This window comes from Aulonocara sp. 'chitande type north' Nkhata Bay, linkage group LG17 (assembly GCF_057382095.1).
Source record: "Aulonocara sp. 'chitande type north' Nkhata Bay isolate Kocher_YH1m ecotype deep benthic linkage group LG17, A_spYH_male_GT1.1, whole genome shotgun sequence".
Lineage (NCBI taxonomy): Eukaryota > Metazoa > Chordata > Actinopteri > Cichliformes > Cichlidae > Aulonocara > Aulonocara sp. 'chitande type north' Nkhata Bay.
Window position 1 is genome coordinate 11,265,091 of NC_141360.1, and position 21,790 is coordinate 11,286,880.

The 21,790-nt window shown below is 37.3% G+C and overlaps 1 protein-coding gene across 1 annotated transcript; it reads right to left on the minus strand.

The window, feature by feature from the left end:
- Positions 1–793: 793 nt before the first annotated feature.
- LOC147309691 (complement factor H-related protein 5-like) lies at positions 794–20,596 on the minus strand. Its single transcript, XM_086269913.1, has 19 exons — positions 20,426–20,596; positions 20,041–20,220; positions 19,507–19,612; positions 18,109–18,185; positions 16,699–16,878; positions 16,228–16,416; positions 15,831–16,016; positions 15,183–15,362; positions 14,550–14,732; positions 12,741–12,920; positions 10,925–11,104; positions 8,733–8,930; positions 8,312–8,500; positions 6,635–6,820; positions 6,090–6,251; positions 5,583–5,768; positions 4,980–5,159; positions 3,770–3,949; positions 794–1,116 (listed from the first exon to the last, which is right to left on the minus strand). Exons 1-19 carry the CDS (start codon positions 20,493–20,495, stop codon positions 926–928), a joined length of 3,183 nt encoding a protein of 1,060 aa, XP_086126039.1. The 5' UTR covers positions 20,496–20,596; the 3' UTR covers positions 794–925.
- Positions 20,597–21,790: the final 1,194 nt, after the last annotated feature.

Sequence of the window (21,790 nt, forward strand, 5' to 3'; positions counted from 1 at the left end):
ATAAAAGCATAAGAGACAGGTGCAGCAGAGGAGAAACACGGGCCAAAATTGATCGAGAAAGACCTATTAGAAAGATATGACTTAAACCAATCTGTAGGTGTGCTGTTTTTGCAAATGCTCGTATGGGTTGTATTTGAGTGTAGGAACAAATCCTCAGTTGGACTGGACGAATTGTTAAATTCAAAATTCCTGAAATGAGTTTTTCTTCTAGAGCACCAACGAATAACGGACAACAGATTGCATTATTGAGGGAAGTACATGTCAGGTTTTATTGTCTCAATGATTATACATGCAATGAAAGAGAAAAGTCTTAGCAACTACAGAAAGAACAACAGGTTTTATGATTAAACAAACATCAGTCAAGTACAACTTTTATGCAGAGCATTTGATAACTTTTTCAGCCAGAAGAGGCTGCAGAAATATTTCTCAGTGTTATTGCAACTTCATCCACAGAGGAAAGATTTTCTTCGCTGAAATATGTGTGGGAAGCAGATTTGTTATCAAACACCATCACAATGTAGGAAACCTTTGGAAATGTATCCAAATTTGTCAACTGCTCCCAGAAACTGTCTTACGCTTCTAGTGTCCTTGCTTAACTAGAAAAAAAACAACAAATGTGAAGCTAACAAGATCCTACCTGTCTTGGTCTCGTCAGTATTCAACATTCAGTTGCTTGGCAACCTTTATTAAATAATAAAGCCAAATTCTGTATATTTGTTCTGTATTTGTGGTAGAAGATTTATGCGAGATTGATTTCCCTGAGAAAACACATAGAAGCAGAAAACAGACTCAGTCAGCATTTATTACGTTTTATTGAAATGACCACATACAGCACTGGTACTTCACTGGTCTAATTCTTTAATCTGCTCTTCAATTATTGACACATTGGTGTACTCGTGTTTATCTAGTCTTGTACACAAAAGCATTACAGGCAAGTCGGCAAATGTATCACACCATGTTCACACTTGTGATGCATTCCCAGTGGCCCAATGGGTCTTCCTCTGGTACACATAAACTCGATTACATCACCATGTTCTGAATACAGTTTATCATCTCTTGAAAATCTGAACCGAATATTATGTCTGTTCATGTCGTCTCTATTCACAGTGCAGGCTTCTGTAAGACATAAAAGATAAACAGTCTTTTAATGTTAGTAAAATACATGAATGTACAGAATATTGTGTTCTGTAAAGGACTCTGTGGCTACCAATAAAATTGATTTTCTCCTGCCTAATTCTAAATTGTGGTCAAACACTGGAATGGTACACAGATGATCTACTGTTGCTGTTGCTCTTGTGGGGTGATTACATTCACTGTTAATTTTATGTAATATTTCTGTGACTATTTTACATGCTGAAGTCCTGTCCATCCCAGCCTGACTCCTCTCAGCCTCACTGCAGTACTAGACACTTTAATACCCACCTGCACAATGTACATTTTTCATATGTTTCAATTTGAAATTTCCAGATTGTCTTATTTTATTTAATTCACTTTTATGGTTATATGTATATATGTTCTCTCTTTTTGCATGTACATAATCTTCTCTCTCTCTTTTTACACAGTCGAGAAGTGCGTCAGGATACATTTCACTGCGTGTTGTACTCGTATAACTATGCATGCGACAAATAAGGAATCTTGAATCTTGGAAGTCACATTTCAATGTAAACCTACTCATTTATTTTACTCATTCTCCAAATAAGTAAATTAGTTTCTGTTATTTCTTTTAGATAAACATACAGAATTTCAGGAATCTGGATCACTTGTTGATTTTAAATTGTGATTTGATTTCATATCTTGCTGCTAGAATTAACTTTATTATTATTTATTTATTGTTATTTATTGCTGTCAGTTTGAAGTGAGCTTTGTCCCAAAGGTTTTGAATTGCAGTTCATCGGTCAAATGTGATATAATAACCTTGAACAGAAATGATGATTTGTTTTTCAGACCAAATATTCATTTAAGTCAATATGCTGTTATTATATCTCTAGACTGCACACTTTGTTAAATGAAGAATTAATAATTAATCAGAATTCCTGCTTGCACCTTTCACTCCAATACTCAACACAGTTCTGAGGTTTGAACCACACACAGTATCATAAATACTTCAGTCATGCTCTTTGAACTTTGAAAAACTACCTAAAAAATCTCCATATATACAGCTTCACCAAATGCAACAACTACATGTTTTTTACTAGATTATTACTAGAATCAGCAGCTGGGATGTTAACAGGTTTTTGAGGGAGACAGCTCATTCACTGGTTCCAGCGTCCATTCACCAGCTGCTTTTTATATTAGAACTGATTTGAAAACTTTATTATTTACTAAATATATCCAGAATTTGAGTCTTAGAAACATTTCAGACCCACTGACCTTACTGGCCTAAAAACCCAGATAAAAAAATTACAGCAGGGCCCTGTACCACAATTCAACGTCATCATGACTATTGTTTAGAATTACCTGAAGTCAACAGAAGAAACAATTAAAGAATTTCTTACTTGATGCTCATCTCATCAAACAAAAGATTTTTTTCAGTAAACCTCAGACCCTACTAACCACACAGTGAGAAATGATTTTGTACCTGGTGATTTCTTATGTCAAACACAACATGCCTCAAAGCGTTTTATCCCCCCAATACCTAGTGTATCATATTTGATAGATACAGCCTTTGGGAGTTTTTGATCTATGACATTAAGTTCTCAAAAATCCAGTCTTGCTTTTTTTGGACAAATTTCCAAAATTCAGCTTAACAGTAAAGGGTTCTGGACTTTCTGTCACAAATGAATGTTTTTGTCTGTATTTTAAATGTTTTCAGTGTACACCACCACAGTGGATTTTAAACTGAACAGTCAAGATGTGTCATGTCTGTGTGTAGGCAGGCAGGAAGAGAGGACCCAAAATGCAGGACTCACTGAGGCGGAAGTAACTCAAAACACACAGCTTTATTGCTGGTAAGAAGCAGAACAGAAAAACACTAACTCAACTGGAAGAACAGAATAACTAGGCAGGTAGGCTGGCTGGCAAACGGAACACACAGAGGAAGCGAGGGTGAACAGACATTAACGACGCGACACCGAGTAGGGGAAGACACAGACACTAAATACAAGAGGTGAACGGAACGAAGAGGAAACAGCTGGGAGACACGGCTGACGCTGATTACACTGACGAGACAGGGAGAGCACAAAGCTGAACGCACTGACATAGGACACAGACCTACAAAATAAAACAGGAAGCACACGACAGACAGAGACACAGACTCGTAAACAGGCATAATGACGTCATGGGCAAACAGAGGGACATACGGGCAGAGAAGACTAAGCACAGGCAACCTAAACCAAACATGAGGGCAAGATAACAAAACCTAAACCAGAAATAATCATCATCGTCATCATCATTGGATAACTAAAGAATCAGAATATAATTATAATCAAAACGGTATCACCAGAGAATAAGAACTACTCCATAATACAAAAATAAACCAAAACATAAGAAACTCAAAATACTGGGTCGAACCGACCCAGGACCGTGACAAGATGTTTATTGAAGGGCTTCAACAAAGTAATGCATTCGCTGTTTGTGAATAACATATTTAATTTCATATTTTATACATAGTTTCTCATCTTGAGAGGCTCACAAGCAGTTGTGTATATTTTTGTAAATATCGATCACACCTCTGGAATTAAACAAAATTAAAAAACAGAAACCAAGAGGACTTTTTACGTTTCTCTTCACACAATGTAACATGAAAAATATAAAGAAAACTTTTACTTACGGAGGCATCTAATCTCTCCAGTCCATTCACCATGATTACATGTTTTGAACGGTCCACCCTTCATGACGTAATAACGCTGACAGATATATTCAACCTTTTCATTATGTTGGTACAGCTGTTTAGTACTTGTTTTGGTGTCTCCATCTGAAAGAGGTGGTGGCCTCCCACAACCCTGGGCACCTGCAAAAGTGTGAGCAATGGAGAAAAAAAAAAGTTTAGACAACATTTAGTCACAAAAATTTTTTAGTCACGTTTTTATGTTCATATACCGTCACATATTATTTTACATTTCAGGTGAAGTTTTCATCATGCAATCCGAGTGCAGATCACAGCCTTTAAGACTGCTTTGTCATCCTATATATGTAGTTCTGTTATGCTTAGAAAGCGGTCAGCACTCTTTGTAACTAATGATAAACTGTGTTGTACTGGTATCAAACTCATGTTGCTGTTGAAATGATCTGCTTCTTTGATATATTCATCTACTACCCTCTCCCACATCTTACAGATCCTATCCTTTTAATTGTTTTAATCATTTTATTGTGAAAAAACAATTTATTTTTTTTTTAAGTTCAAACTCTTCTATGGTTCGTGTGTGCTCATCAGGTTCTCACATTTCCTCTGACATGTCCATAGCATGTTGTATTTCCTTGTTCCTCCATGTAACCCATGTTAACTGGTGATGAAATGTGTGATGTCTGTGGCAATGATAGAGGGCCACTTAAAAACACTGAAATCGTGGAAAAGCAAACCTGACATTAAATCTCTCAAAGTGTGACTTTGGGCAGACTGCAATAGTGTATCTAGGAGAAGTAGTGGGTGGTGAACAAGTGAAACCCATCCACTTAAGAACTGAAGCCATTGTGATGTTCTCAGAGCTGCAGCACAGTTTGGGGATGGTGGGTTATTACAGAAGTTTCTAAAAAAACGAATTCTTCTTGTTCGTATTAATATTATTATTTAATGATATAACTGCAACTAACCCTGAAGTCTACATTGTGGTGTGTTCAGGTATAATCTTAAATGCACCACATTTCAAACAGTTTTGAGCTACTGTCTGTGTTAGTGAAAACAACTTTTCAGCGTCACACTTAACCAACTTCTCAGATTTAATAAACTTGTCAAACTGGTTCCAGCGGCCCTCCACTGGCTGTTTGTTTACTTAGAACATATTTAAAAACTTTGTGTGCAACAAAAGGGAAATGTAACTCACGGCGGCATCTCATCTCTCCAACCCAATCACCATCGACACAGGTTTTGAACGGCCCACCCTCCATGCCGTAGTCTCTGTCACACACATATTCGACCTTTTCATTGTGTCTGTACGTGTTTCTAGTCGCTGTTTTGGTCTGTCCACCTGAAAGACGTGGTGGCGTCCTACATTGCTGGGCAGCTAAAAATTGTGGGCAATAACAGAGGAAAAACCAACATTAGATAATATTTTGTCACAATAATCACATTTTCACTCTGACCTGCTGTCATGCATCATTTTTCATTTGAAGTGAAATATTTGTCATACACCCTGTGCATCACTCTCCTTTACCTTAACACTGTGTGGCCATGTGTGACAAAGAATTAACCAGAAACAATGTTCACACAAACTAATTAGCACAAGAGCAGATCAGGCAGAGGACATTTTACTGATAACCTGAAATGTGTTTTTGCCTCAAAACAAACTATTAATTTCTGGTTTAAAGTGTGTGTAACTTACACTCATTCACACGACACCCCAAGAAATACCAAAAACAGCAATAGCAATCTTTTTCCATCCTTTGTACTGATAAACAGTAAGATCACAAGAGGACAAGTGTTGTACCTTCACATGTGGGACGAGGATTGCTCCACTGTCCATTTTCCAAACATTCAAGCGTTGCATTCCCTTTGATGATGTGATTCCTGTTTTCACAAGCAAATGTTAAATGTTGTCCTTTTTTCATTTGATCGTCTGTTACATCTGTGGTGATTGTTAGACCTGCTGGTGTTTCAGGGACTCTACATTTCTCTGTTTTGAAAAAGAGAATCTGTTTTATTGTGAGGTTTACATTATAAACATGAAACCAAATCAGATTCAAAGTAATAAGACACTTTCTCACTACATTTTCAAACTAAGCAAGTTTTCCCTTTAAATATTTATTATTAATAGGCATTCAGTTTCTCATTGCTGTAATTAAGAAGTAATAAATGTCCAGTCTTTTAAGAAGTCAGAAAAGAATGGTAATTATTTTAAAAGTGATTAAAGGGAAGAATAATTGTCTAAACCTACAAACTGCACCACATGGGGGTGTTTGTATGAAAACTGCATTTTTTTTTTATGTCTCCTTACCTTCACATTCTATTGCTTTAGCCCACTTGCCATGTTGGCACGTTGCAGTGCCAATAATTCCTGCTCTATTCTTACACTGATATTCAATGATCTCTCCAGTCATGTATTTCTCTTTCTCTGCTCTGAAGTCCAGAGACTCATCCATAAGCTGGTCACAGTACACTGAAAATACATAATAGTATTGTCAATATTATATACATTGTTACATACATTATTGATTTGACCAATAGTGCTGAAAATGAAGATAACGGCAGGTGTGTAAACCGAGGTACACATGCAGACTGTTCTAAGGCAAAAAAACAAAAACCAAACTAAAACAGTATATTTAAGGTTAGTTAAAGATTGTGCCTTTGGTACAATGTTGGGTTATATTATTTCCATTGTTTCGTCCCTCAAAGGACTACAGTCTTTCTCTACCCTTAATGAAGGGTGGGGAAAGAAAGATGAATAAAGATGAAATATGTCAGCAGGCAGAATGACAGACAGCAGTGTTTTTAACAGTTTTAAAGCTTATTCACAGCAATATTTTATTTTTATGTACGTACGTATACACTGAATATTGAGCTCCTTCCATTCCCCAGCTATGCAGTTAATCGTAGCTTTTCCTTCCATAATGTAATTGTCAAAGCACTGATAGGTTACTTCAGAGCGAGATGGGTATTGCTTCCGATAACGAGTTGTAATAACAGCATTTTCAACTTTGGGTGGAGGGCTGCAGTTATCATGATTAGCTGTAAGACATCACAACATGTACACTATTAATTTACACTCTGTAATCTTTTCATAAAAACATGCATCAAAATAATGCTTGAGGTGACTCACATTTACAGATATGTAATATACAGTAATAAATGTCCAGTCTTTTAAGAAGTCAGAAAAGAATGGCAATTCTACCCTTAACCAAGTGTAGAGAAAAAAAGATGAATAAAGATGAAATATGTCAGCAGGCAGAATGACAGCCAGCAGTGTTTTTAACTTGACTCCAGTTTTAAATCTTATTCACAGCAATAGTTTATTTTGATGTACTATAGTGAGCTCTTTTTTTCATAGGTATTGTTTAGCTGAGTTGACGAATAACTGTTCAATTGCTGGGAAGTATATGTTAACACACACTGAATGATCCAGATGAACAAACTACCAAAACATCTGTGTTTATAGCAGTGCTAATGATTGCTGACGATCTGTTTAATGTAGTGAATTTAATTAGCAGCACCTGGCAGAAAAATACAACCTTAATTCCTATAAAAGTTCTTCACACTTGAATCTTCTAATGTGGACAATAGTTGCCCATTATTTCCTTTAAGCAGGGCAGACTGATCAACAGTGAATGAAATGATATCTCGGCAGAGAAAATTCCCTATTGTTGACAGATATTGATAACCACAGCTATCAGTCATTGGATATCATTCGAAACTGAATAGTTTTGAACAAAAACCCGATATTCTAATTTCATTCTAGTTTCAGTGTGCATTTTTGCCTTAGACAACTAAGCTTTCAAATCCCCTTGTTAATTTTAGATTAAAATGGTATCAAGCTTCAATCATTTACATTAAACCTCAACAAATCTCCTTTAGCTACAGCATAACAGGGAGAACAAAACTAGCAAATATATATTTTAAACTGGCACCTTAAACTGGTGGGTACTTAAGGGACTGAACATTTCTGTGTTTTGAAGAAGAGAATCTGTTTTACTATGAGATTTACAGTATGAACAAGAAACCAAATGTGATGCAAATATCTGAATAAATCAGCATTACATTTTCAATATATAAAAAAAACTTGAAAGTAAAAGATTTCAGTATAAAAAATACGTTCATGAAGAGACATTTTCCAAATAGACAGGTGTCTCTTTCTTAAAATGATTAGGAAAGATTAAAAAGATGAAAACTGGAAAATGTATCCAGTTCAGTAATATTTATGTGATGCTAGTTCACAACAGCCGTTATCTCAAGAACCTACAATATTAGACATAAACAGCAGATCAAAAATATAGGATTAGGATTAGAATACTTCCTATGATGACTTTGACCTTACAGGGTTCATCAGGATCATTATATTAATGATTTATGTGATACAAGGGCAACAACACAACTGCTACAGAATGCTGATGTTTTCCTGCAATACAAAATTGCTCCTAACAGCAACTTAAAACAGAAACCCTTATCATAGTCACAGCTCATTTCTGTTACCTCACGTCATTGTGGTAATAAAAGTACACATACCAGAGCAAGAAGGAAAGGGGGAATTCCATTGTCCATTTTCTAAACACTCAATTTCTGTAGACCCAATTAGTACACGTGTATTGCTGCAAAGAAAACGCAATTTATGTCCAGTCGCCATTATTTCATTTGATGGTGGTAATCCAGCTACGTAGAGATGAGGATCCATAACACCGATTTTACAAGATCGATCTGAAAAAAGCAAAATATGTAGAATATATGTGAGTTTATGTAACAAAGCTGCAAAGAGCAAGCAAGAGAGTAGTTGGTTTTAGTGAACACCAGAAGAGCGGAAAAAATCATGAAATCTTATTGGATATTTAAATTATGCTTCAAAATACACAAAGATCAAACCTGAACTATTGCCATATTGTTTAAACGGGCATTGCATTTTGTCAGTAAAGGGATTTAAACATGTTCTTACCTATGCAAGTCGGGAATGGATTATTCCATTGTCCGTCTTCTCCACATATCAGCACAGAAATTCCATTCAGATACTTCCCAGGACCATCACAGCTGAATGTGAGGATGTGATTGGGACGTATGGGAATACAATTTTCTGGTAAACCTTTCACTGTTAACCCTTGAACTGTAGGAGGAGGGTCACATCTGGAAGATGAAACTAAGGTAGAAGAAGAAGAAAAAAAACAGTTCAAAAGGCAAGATTCAGATGTAGAAATCACTGGCCAGAATCTTTATATTTGCTGCAGTTTTTATATTTGCCAGATCATGTCAGAATCCATTTTGCCAGGTTTCAATGTGTGTCTGTATTTGTGCTGGAGACACGAAGGTTCAGACCAGTGGAGATAAACCACTGTCAAAACTACAGCTGTGGTCAAAAGTTTTACAATCATCACGGATCAACATGGATACCATTGTAATTTTGGGCTTTGAATGATTGTTGAAATCCTGTTTTTAAGTGTGGAATGACTGATTTAACATTGAGCACTCAATTTTTTTTAAAAAGATGTATGACATGCAATCATTCCACCCTGGAATGGAAAACGTTTATCTAATTTCCAGGCAAATAGTTTCAAAATATCTGCCCTTTGCAAACTGTTTACAAGGACAACCTGTGTAAGCAAACCATCTGCTGTGTCAGTTTAACACGCTAAGATTTAATTCATTAACCCTATAAGTTCCCTTATGTAGGGTGGCTAACTTTAACTCTAGCCTATATTTTGGTGAAAGAAAAAATACAATGCTTCTGGAAAAAATGTGAATAGTTTTTGACCTGTCAGTAAGTCTGACTTTTCTGTCACAGTCTGGCTGAGGCAGACTGTATGTGTTGTGAAAAAGGACTCAAGTGCAAACCAAAAACTATGAAATGTGATGTGGATTAACAAAAAACAAGCAGTTTATTAAGGCTTGCAAAATAAATACAAACAAAGGGCATGGGTGAAACTAAACAATAACCTAAACTGGGTGAACTAAAAATTAAACATGAAAAAACCTTAAACATGGAGAACTGACATGATACCTAAAGACATGGTGTGGACGAGCAGACGACCTGAAGGAATGACTGAAAACACATGGCACAAATAATTTGTGTGCTTTCTTATTTGTTGCAGATCACCTGATTGTTCTGTAAATAGATTTAAACGGTTATATGCCTGAGGCATTGGCTGCATTTTTAGTTAAATAGTACCATATAACTTTCTTTGCAAAACTTGTGCATAATATTTAGAAATGTACAATTTCTATTTGCATTTCAAGTTATGAAAATGATTCGTTAAACATGTTTGTGGGTTTTACAGTAAAAAAATATAACTTTTTTCTACTCGGATTTTGAATTTTTTCTCTGAATTTAGATCAACTATGGTAATATAGTATGCCAAAATGAAAAAATAACTCAAATTTCAGATATTTCAGGTTGTGCTGAAAATAATGATACCAAACAAGTAGTCAAAAATGGCCAATTATACCCTGGACCCCAGAGGGTTAAACTGATCTTTCTGACATCGAGATGCTGGGTCATATTTCATAATGACTTGACAGAAACATTGTTGAATAAAATGATGACTGATGTGAATTCAAATATATTTGGAGTCTGATCTGACATGACAAAGTCTCTACATATTAAAAATCATTTAGAATTAAATTCTGATTTTGCCTGTGTGCAGGAAAAATATATATAGAAATAAAGACCGTCATAGCAGTCTTAATGAAGGCAGGACACATCTGAGTAAATGAGATTATATGTCCAAGGAGATAATACCAAATGAAGTTCATACGTAAGTTCAATAAGAACAATCTGTAGTCACACATTTCTGCTTCCCTGGTGTTTGTTGGCTAATCTAAGCTTTACATCATTTCCACTTTCCCATGCTGTGAAGCTAATTGTGCAATCACTGGTCTAGCCCAATCAGATTTCTGCTGGCTGTCTTCCGGCCAATCAGTCTCCACTCCATGTACTTTAAATCTCACTGCTCATCGGTCATTCTCCCAGGCTTCCATTCAAGCCTCAATCTTCATTTCCAGAGTGTAATCACCAACAACCTAAATTGAATTCTATAGATCAATAAATTATGTTAAATTCATTTTAATGATCTCTGCTTATTGAACTGTAGTCATTCACATGAGAGTGAGAGAAGAAAAGAAAGCTTTTGAACTCACGGTAGCACGACCCCCTTTGGAGTGGCTGCCAGCCCTCAGTTGTACATACGTATTTGATGGTGAGAGCTGATGTATAGCCAGGTTCGCAAGCAAAATGTATCATGTGTCCTGCTTGATACTGAGATGTTCTTGTCTCTTGTGTTACTTGGGCATGGGGAACATCTGGAAGCGTTGAACATGCTAATACACAAAACAATATAAAATGGGAAAAGAAGAGAAAAATACACAAAGATTGAAAACATACTGAGTGACTAAGCCAAGATATACATGTGTGTATAAGGAAATGACTACCCGTCATTGCTACGAACGATAGTAATGCCAGTAATGTGCAGTTGTGTTAGGACAGGCAACCTGCGGCTCCGGATACGCATGCGGCTCTTTTGTCTTTATACTGCGGCTCCAGGTGGTTTGGGAAAATAAATTAGAAGTATTTAGCTGAAGTGTATTTTTTGTATTAGTTCTTTTTAAACTTGTAGTTCTAAATTGGAAGATTATTGTGACATTGAAATATAAAAATAGAATTATATTTTATTTTTCATCGCTCAAAATAAGCGTCACACTCGCGGAAGCCGGTATACCTGCCGAAACGCCGTGCATTTATCGAGACTTTCAACCCCAGGTAGGCCAATTATGGATCTTCGGATCCACATTATGTCAGCAGCTGTTCTCCTCCGTGAACTATGTTAAAACAAACACCGCTCACGCCTCACAGATGACAGCTTACAGTCCTGCGTAAAGATGAAAGTGACTTCGTACAGCCCCGATTTGCAGACGCTGTGCGCAGAGGTTCAGGAGCAGAAGTCTCATTGTAAACATATCACAGCAGACCCGACGATGTTTCCATGGACATGCTTTTCAGCATCTCTTTATTGACCACTCTTCACACACGGTTGCTGTAAGCATACAGCCGGCTGTAGCTTTTCAGCTCACAGTCCGACAACACAAGAGCAGAGAGAGCACAGACTTTAAGTAGACGAGGCGTGATTGCGGGTCCCGCTCAGGTGCGTCCGACTCCCATGCAGTGGCGCTGCAGACCACGCCTCGCCACACACATTAACCAGGTAAAATACATATTTAGGCAGAATTTTGCAAATATCTATTTTTCATTTTTTAGCAGCATAGTGCTGTATATATTGTAAAAAAACAATATATACAGTGTTATTTTCATTTTTGATGTCAACAAGTATTTGCGGCTCCCAGTGTTTTCTTTTGCGTGGAAACCGGGTCCAAGTGGCTCTTTGGGTGTTAAAGGTTGCTGACCCCTGTTTTAGGTCAAGGGTTGTTGAGGCTGGCTGAGCTCTGCTGGCCATCACCAAATTTGAGCAGAGGAACATGGGTAATCATGCTTTGGAACAATCTTTCTGATGTGATACTTTTTTACTTTTATAACCAGGCCTATTGTGTGCCTCCAGAAAATGTACCTATTTAGCTCTAAACCCAACGCCTTACCTGACGTGTAATGGGTCGATCCTATGAAAATCCATTTATTAATGCTGCTCTTGGTATGCTTTACAACTTTGTGTTTCATTTTTTTAGCTTTTCACGTGACATTTTTTGGGGGTACATAGCATGTAGTATGGTTGGGTTAGAGTAAGAGTCAGGGTAATGCTGTCATTAATGAACCCTAACAAAAACAAAATATGCACTCTGTAATATACATAATTGAGGTATTCATACACTTTTCATGACTGTAGAGTTTTTGACGATTTAGTAATATAAGAAAAAAAAACACATTTACATGAGTTATTACATCCACAGTGCAGCAATAGCACAAGTTTAGTTAGTGATGATAAAAACATGAAGCCATGCAACTTACAGTAGCACTTTCCCTGATGGACAACCAGCCAACCATCAGCTGTGCATACAAATTTCGAGATCTGATCTGATATGTAACCAGATTCACAAGAAAAATGTATCACATCTCCTTCCTGGTACACAGCTTTGCTGGTTCCTTCTGACACATGAGCGTGAGGAACATTTGGGAGCTCTGAACACACTAAAAGAGAAAAAGTTACAATTCGTCACATATAAAGTTGTTAAAAAACAATGACTGAAGCTCTACAAGGAAAACAGTTACAAAATCAAAGTATGTCTACAACCATTCTCCTAAATGGTTAAGACCACAAAACAGTTGCATCTACATAATTTGTGGATATACTTCACCTAATAACACAGATAGCAGGATTTATGTTTGACATACATAATTAAAGAGTAATATAAGAAATGTACCATTAATTACCATTAATGGTAAAGGGAAAAAATAAGTATAAGTATAAAATTACTAGAGCCCCCCCCCCCTTCAAAGAAAACCCCCAAAATAAAACAAAAACAAGCAAAAAACCCATAGCAAGTAGTAAAATCATCTATAATTACTATTTTGTCCTACATTATATTACTACCATATATATGTATGTTAACACAAAAATATACATATTTTAGGGTTGTGTGAATGCATGTAAATTCAAATAGTTGTAATAGTGTAAAAATAAGACAATTACATTCATACTGTGCTTTTCCCCCTGCTGTAAGTAAATACCTGTGATGACCACACGCAGTGTATATGTCACTCTTCTTAAAGTCTAACTGCTTTTCCACAAAGGTAAAACATGTGATTTTAGGTACACTGAAAAACGATAATAGATCACTTTACCGTTTTGTGACAAAGAAACTTCCACACACCCCCACAGCTGGAGAAACAGAAGGATTAAAGACAGCTTCATGTTCTTTTGACGAATGCTTTCTGAGGAGAATTTCAGTAGCTTCATTGTTCAGTGACCTCCCCCAGCTCGAACTCCACCCAGAGAGATCAGGTCACAGCACAGACTGTCCAGTGGCTCTGTCCAAATGTCTCTATTTAAATACAACCTTGGACTCCTTTTGTACAAGTGCTACGGAGAAGGACTGGATAGGTGGTTAGGTGTACAAAGCACAGGACTTTCAAATGTACTTTGCTAGCGTTTACAAAGAATTTTCAGAAAAAGAGAAGATATCCAGTGATGCGCAGTTTTCTTGCTGATAGAGCCTCACTGATGCCAGGGGTTAAGGGAGAATGGCCAGAATGCATCGAGTTGGTGGGAAGGCAAAAGTAACTCAACTTAAATGATAAGTGGATGCTGGACTCCAGGCCTAAAAAGACTGTGGAAAAGGGGTTGTTTCATTGTTAGGCCATGAAACCCAAAGCCCCAAGACTTTCAGCAGAGTTAAACTTATGTAAGAATTAAAACAGACCCCGTGATGCTTTTATTAAAATAACATTACATGCAATTACTGTTACATGTGTGTACATGTGTGTGCTCATCTAGGTTACAAAAACACTTTAATAGCAGGTATGATCTCCTGCCAAAGGGAGGGAGTTTGTTATTTTATTTATTTTTTACTTCTTTTTGTTATCTTTATTTAATCAGAATATGTTCAGACTGGAAAGATAGGGCCACCATTTTGTGTATTTGTCCACAAAGGATTTATGAATGACTTTGATTTTACACAAAAAAAAAAAGATGTACTGGAAGAACACAGACTGAGTACATAGGCTTTTATTAAAATGACCACACACATCAGTGCACTAATCATTTATAGATTTGCGTGCTCATGCTCATCGTATCCAATAGACAGAAATGTTACTGGCATGTGGGCAGATGCATTACGCCTTCAATGCACGTCTGACGCATTTCCAAACTGCCAACACGTCTTCCCCTGCTACATATGAACTCAATTACATCATTATGTTCTGAATACAGCTTATCATCGCTGACATATCTGAATTGAATATTGTGTTTGCTCATGTCTTCTCTATTTACAGTGCAGGGTTCTGTAAGAGTTAAGAGAAAAGATTTTGTTAATGTCAGTACAGTACACCAATGCAGGAATGCACAACATATATCATATATAACTATTCAAGTCTTGATTACAAAGGCACAGTGCTTAAAACCAAGCAAGTCTGATAAAATGCAATCTGTATCTGTATCAAAACTCCAGATATAGTACAGACCTCACACAATATCAAATTATGAAAGTCTAATGTTAAATTGTCTTAATTTTCCCATTTTTTTAAATAACATAAAACAGAGCGCATCTAAGAACATGAAGCCCCCAAATTCTGCATCCTTTCTCAAATAAATTATGTCAACAGCTTGAAAGGCTGATTCCTGTGTAAACTCAATTTTCTCTAAATTTAAGAGTAAAAAAAACTTGGGACCCCTAAAATACTTTTACATATGCAGAATCTTAGAAAATACAACATAATATAGCTATAACTTACTGAGGCATCTCATCTGTCCAGTCCATTTACCATTTTCACAGGTTTTATATGGTGTACCTTCCATTTTGTAGTAATTTTGACAGATATACTCAACCCTTTCTCCATGGCTGTATTGCCTTTTAGTACTGATTTTGGTGTCTCCATCTGAGAGTGGTTGTGGTTTCCCACAACCCACAGGATCTTAAATAAATATAGACAAAAAACAAACAAAAAACTTGAAATTGTTAATATAACATTTTTTAATATCTACTCACAATACTATTAGTACCATTATGCAACATCTTACAGTAAATTTTTGTGTAAATCTTTTAGAGATTCAACTCTCCAAATTACTGGGGGTTTATTCCGACTTCTCTTTTTTATATTTACAGCTGTTATTAACATGAGCAGCTTATCTGGGCGCTTATTACTGACTGGGCTTCGCATATGTACATGACATTTCCTACACAGTGATTGTAATTAGGATCAACCGCAAGACTTGTCCAAAAACATTTCCCGTGTAATTTTTGCCTGAGTAAAAGTAACCGTAACTGTTTTGGGGATTAAAAAATGTGATTAAAGCCTCCTGAAATTGCAGTGCACTGTGACTGGATGATCTTTTCTTGTCACATATTACGGGTGAGTTGACATAGAAAAAAACTGGCTTACCTCCGCATGTTGGAAACGGATCGCTCCACTGTCCATTTGCCAAACATTCAACTGTTTTATTGCCTTGCATAAAGTGGTTACGTCTAAGGCAAGTAAAGGTTAGCTTTTGTCCTTTCTTTAGCCGATTGCCTTGTATGTGTGATGTGATTCTTACACTGTCTGATATTCTTGTGACTTTGCATTCATCTGTTTTAAAGAAGACAGTCTTTTAATCTTTCAGTTTAAAGTGTAATGCAGCAGTAGTCTAGACCCAAAGGAACCAAATAAAATGTAAATCTTAATCGTTATATAAGTTTAACAAATGAAATATAATGATTACATAATTGTTACACAAATATATGGACATTTAAAAAACATGTCAAATCACGTCAGCTTTTCTCAGTTAAAGTAAACCTACCAGAGCAGGATGGAAAGGAAGCATTCCAGTACCCAATTTCTAAACACTCGATTACTTCAGAACCTTCCAGTTTATACTGATCAGCACAACGAAAATGTAATGTGTCCCCAGTCCTTATCGCTTCATTCCCTTGTGGTAATCCAGTTACCTGCAGATTAGGGTCCATTACTCCAACTGCACAAGGGATTCCTGAAAACAATAAGTAAAAGTCATTATTGCGATTGTAGACATAATAAAGTTTTTTTTATTATGCCCTGTGAATGCTACTATTAAACATGGAGAAGCTTATTTAAAGATAACCAAACATGCATTTTGAGAGTTAAACACGAGCAAGGATACTTCCTTTATACTATTTTTATAGTTTTGCACATAGCGGCTGCAAAATGGCTCCATAGTGTTCCCCTCTGAATTGCAAGAAAGCAGAATGCAAAGAATGGACTATGCAGAAATATAAAGAGATCTACATCTTACTGAGGCATCTCATCTCTCCAGTCCATTGACCATTTACACAGGTTTTGTACGGCCCACCCTCCATTCTGTAGTAATCCTGGCAGATGTACTCAACCCTTTCACTATGACTGTACTGCAGTCTGGAACTTTCCTTCGGGTCTCCATTTGAAAGATGTGGTGGTTTCTCACAACCCTCGGCAGCTACAAATATGGGCAACAAAAATAGAAGTTTAAAAATGTTTTCATCACAATAATCACATTTCACCATGAGTGACACATCACTGACCTTGATCAATTAAATTAAATTAATTACGTTTTATTCATATACCAAGAATTCATAAAAAATGTTTTTGCAAGAGGCTTCATAATGTAAGGTGAAGACGCAAGAGCACAAAAAGATAAGGAAAGATAAATAAACTATATGAGAAAGAAGCAAGTCACAAATAAATAGAGGGGAGTGAAGAAGAAGTGCTAAAAGTATGAACCTCTAGTAGCATAACCTGAATGCCTGATAACAGCAAAAAGATGTACTGAGGTACTGGACTGTAAGTATATGTTCATGAGTTCAAGGTTCATGTAAGAAAAAAGCCGAAAGGTGTATTAGGTGTCCTAAGTCAGTGTTTCCCAACCTTTGGGAGCCACGGAACATATTTCACATTCGAAAAAACATCACCAAACAAAAATGCCACAAAAGTATATTGATAATTTTTACCTGCACACCAAGCATAGCAGAATTGGTTTGATCTGCTCCCAGTATACCCTTTTTGCTTTCTTCTGACCACTACTCATGCTAGGGCCTCCATCTGGGTCAGAATTTTCCCCAGGACCAGGTCAGACTGATTACTTTTTCTTTTCAAATATTTATCTGTTGCTATTACGTGCTCCATTGTTTTACAGCACGAGTATTATGTAATTTCTTCTTTGTCTTCTTCTGTTTTAATGGCAGTTGGCAACCCATTTAATTAGAGCAGGTAGTTGTACTACCCTCTATTGGAAGAGAATGAAATTGTTCTGCCCATTACACCGATCGCTTAGAGTAGTAATCAGGTGGAATCAGATAATCTTCCATGGCACACTTGATCATTGCTCACAGCACACCTATGTGCTGCGACACAGTGGTTGGTAAACACTGTCCTAAGTGACTGGTTGGGTTATATACAAGCACCAGTTCTTGCTTTATATGTCATGTGATACCATCGCAGGTGCAATATGGATCCACAGGAATTGGTACAAATCTTGAGCAATATATATTTAAAATGTAGTACACAGGGTATATACAGCAAGCTCATTTCTCATACCTAACAGGACGACTGAAATTTTCACATTTTTCGAGTGTAAGCAGAGGACCTTATAAATATACACTGTTAAGCTAGTTCAAACTACAAATGTCGATAAAAGTAACATTGCTGGTGTGTTGACTGAAAGACTTACTTTCACATACTGGCACAGTACTACTCCATCCGTCCAACTGACAAGTTCGGGTGCCATCGCTATCTCCCATTGTATACCTGCAATTACAACTCATATCTCATTTTGTATTTTCACCCACACACTAAAATTTATAGAGTACTTGAGCAATCATTTTGCTTCCAAGTAACCATTTTACAGGATGAGTTCCTGCCCCAAGTGGAGGAGTTCAAGTATCTCGGGGTCTTGTTCGCGAGTGATGGGAGAAGGGAGCCGGAGATCGACAGACGGATTGGGGCTGCAGCTGCAGTAATGCGGACGCTGCACTGGTCCGTCGTGGTGAAGAGGGAGCTGAGTGTAAAAGCGAAGCTCTCAATTTACCGGTCGATCTACGTCCCTACCCTCACCTATGGCCACGAGCTGTGGGTAGTGACCGAAAGAACGAGATCGCGGATACAAGCGGCAGAAATGAGCTTCCTCCGAAGGGTGGCTGGCCTCTCCCTTAGAGATAGGGTGAGAAGTTCGGCCATCCGGGAGGGGCTCAGAGTAGAGCAGCTGCTGCTCCACATCAAAAGGAGCCAGCTGAGGTGGTTCGGGCATCTGACAAGGATGCCCCCAGGGCGCCTCTTGGGTGAGGTGTTCCAGGCATGTCCCACCGGGAGGAGGTCCCGGGGCAGACCCATGACACGCTGGAGAGATTATATCTCTCGGCTGGCCTGGGAACGCCTTGGTATTCCCCCGGATAAGCTGGAGGAGGTGGCTGGGGAGAGGGAGGTCTGGGCCTCTTTGCTTAGGCTGCTGCCCCCGCGACCCGGCCCCGGACAAAGCGGATGAAGATGGATGGATGGATGGTAACCATTTTAAGTTGTCTTGAGATCGGACATCAGTGATTGGACACTGAATTATTTTTAGGTTTTCCCTTGTACCTAAACCACTTAACACTGTTGATCATCTGCTGTTCACTTAAGCCTCATCGGAAAAGACCTGAGTGGAAGTGTGGCCATTCTTCAGGAAGGGAAACTGGGAGAAAAGACTGAGGTATGTCAACCTAACACAAGAAGTACAGCAAAAATCAGCAGAAACAGATCTTGGAACTCACTTTCACAGTGAGTTCTAAATTTATGTTTAAACATTTTTAAAAATAAGCCTGAACTCTCTTATGCAAGCTTTCTTGCAATTTCTTTAATGCAGTCTTAGGAATAATGTAGTTAATGTAGTCTGCCAGGCTTCTTCAAAGCTCCTTTGAATAACGGCTTCCTTTTATCCCATTCTTGTTGACATTTTCCAAACAGCATTGTTGTACGGGACTTTTGTCTTAAAACAACTTGAAGAGTTTCTGTTTTAACACACAAATATAAGCAATCCTCATGGGACTTTCAGAGCGTGTACATTATGTCACTGAATTATTATAGATCCACATACCCTAGATTGCAAAAGTATTTGATAGCTGTTCCAAAAACGAGCTCTTCTCCGCGGATAATTTCATAATAGCCATTGGGAACGTCCTCAGGGAGTTCACATGGCTTTACTGAAAAAAAAGAAAAGAGAATATTTTTCATGAGTAAGTATGAATTAGACCTTATTCTTCTCTTATTATTGCTTATTTTTAATTGAAATCAGGTGCTTGCCGACAGTGACATAAATTTTTTACAAAACTCTTTGTTAATAACAGTGTTGAAGTGTGGGTACAATGTTATTGATGCAGGGATTTGAGGAAGCGATTTGCTATTTTCATACAATAGATTACTGTTAGCAGCATACTGCAGCAGTTTTACAACTGTCTCAGTACAACTCTTTCTAATTCCAAAAAACGAAAGTTTTGGGATAAAACTTTGGTAATTGATATTTTGTGAAATGTTATGAATTGCATCTTAGAAGGGATTAAGGATTATTTGTAACCCTATAAATACAGTCATAAGAGTAACAGCAAAATAGCAGGCAAACCATTTAACTTACAGTTGCATTTTCCCTGACGCAAACTCTCCCAGCCAGTATTTGTGCATATATATCTGAGGGTTGGACCAGATATATAACCAGTCTCGCATGTGAAATGTATCACATCTCCTTCGCGGTACTCAACTTTTTTAGTATTTTCTGACACATAGGAGTGAGGAACATTTGGAAGCCTTGAACATACTGAAAAAAACAACATGGAAAGAGACATATACATAGATTGACCAAGGATTCCAAAATTACATCTACATTTATATGTAATATAAATGTAGATGTAATTTTGGAAGAGATAGTAGAACAAATAAAAAAGAGGGTAAGTAGAAGTACAAGAAATGTCTTCTCTTTTAAACTAAACAAAGAACACAGCATTTAAAAAAGTCTGACTTACCGTTTTCTGAGAAAGAAACTTCCACATGTCCCCATAGATGGAGAAACAGAAGGATTAATGACAGTCGCATTCTGTCAAGTGGACTGCAAACCAAATTTTCACTGTGCACAAATCCTTTGACAAACTGTGCGTTTTCTGTGCAGAACTGCTGTGTGTTTATCACAGTATTTGAGGCCAATGGTTAAAATATGGACTTCCCTACTGGAATTGCACAAGCCTCAAAATGACATATCGCAAACAACAAGTTTCACTGAACACGCCAGAGGAGTTCACAGACAACAATTCACAAACCTCACCCTATAATAATTTATAGACTTTATAGAGTTGATTTCTTTCATTGCCTATAAAATAATTTCTAACATTTTACAAAAGAAGGTTTGTGTCCTCTTTCAAACATCATATAAATTAATCCGTCTATTTTTATAATTAAATTAAAATATGAGATTAATTAGTCCTGAAAATATAGACTGGTGTATGATGCTCAAAACAAGTTTGCAAAATGTAACAGATGTTATATCTTATTTTGTGATAGAATGATTAGTGTTCGCTGAAAAGGCTACTGTGCAGTTTAATCACCACGACTAGTAAGTCATAAATGGAGATGGTACTGAGGTACAAAGTCCATTGTAAAAGTCAGCCAGAGATTCAGGTCGGTAAATAGTTTTAAAGAAGTTGTTGTTTAAGAGAACATCTTTAAATTCAAACATAACCAATATCTATGCCCAGGGGTCAGCACCGCGTGGTTTGGGAAAATAAATTAGAAGTATTTAGCTGAAGTGTAATTTATTTATGTTAGTTCTTTTTTAACTTGTAGTTCTAAATTGGAAGATTATTGTGATATTGAAATATACAAATAAAATTATATTTTATTATATTTTCATGCTCAAAATAAGCGTCACACTCCAGGAGACCGGTATACCTGCCAAAACGCCGTGCATTTATCGAGACTTTCAACCCCAGGTAGGCCAATTATGGATCTTCGGATCCACATTATGTCAGCAGCTATTCTCCTCCGTGAACGATGTTAAAAACAAACACTGCTCACGCCTCACAGATGACAGCTTACAGTCCTGCGTAAAGATGAAAGTGACTTCGTACAGCATTTGCAGACGCTGTGCGCAGAGGTTCAGGAGCAGAAGTTCCATTGTAAACATACCACAGCAGACCCGACGATGTTTCCGTGAACATGCTTTTCAGCATCTCTTTATTGACCACTTTTCACACACGGTTGCTGTACGCATACAGCCGGCTGTAGCTTTTCAGCTCACAGCCCAACACATACCAACACAACAGCATAGATAGCACAGACATTAAGGCGGTGAGGCGTGATTGCTGGTGCCTCTCAGATGCTTCCGCCTCCCCTGC

Coding starts and splice junctions, on each gene's coding strand:
- LOC147309691 (XM_086269913.1), bottom strand. CDS start 20,495: ATGCGACTGTCATTAATCCTTCTGTTTCTCCATCTATGGGGACATGTG. Junction 12,921..14,549: donor CGTAATGCATCTGCCCACAT/GCCAGTAACATT, acceptor TTTCTCTTTTAG/TGTGTTCAGAGCTCCCAAAT. Junction 5,769..6,089: donor TAAAGCAATAGAATGTGAAG/GTAAGGAGACAT, acceptor TTTTCAAAACAG/AGAAATGTAGAGTCCCTGAA.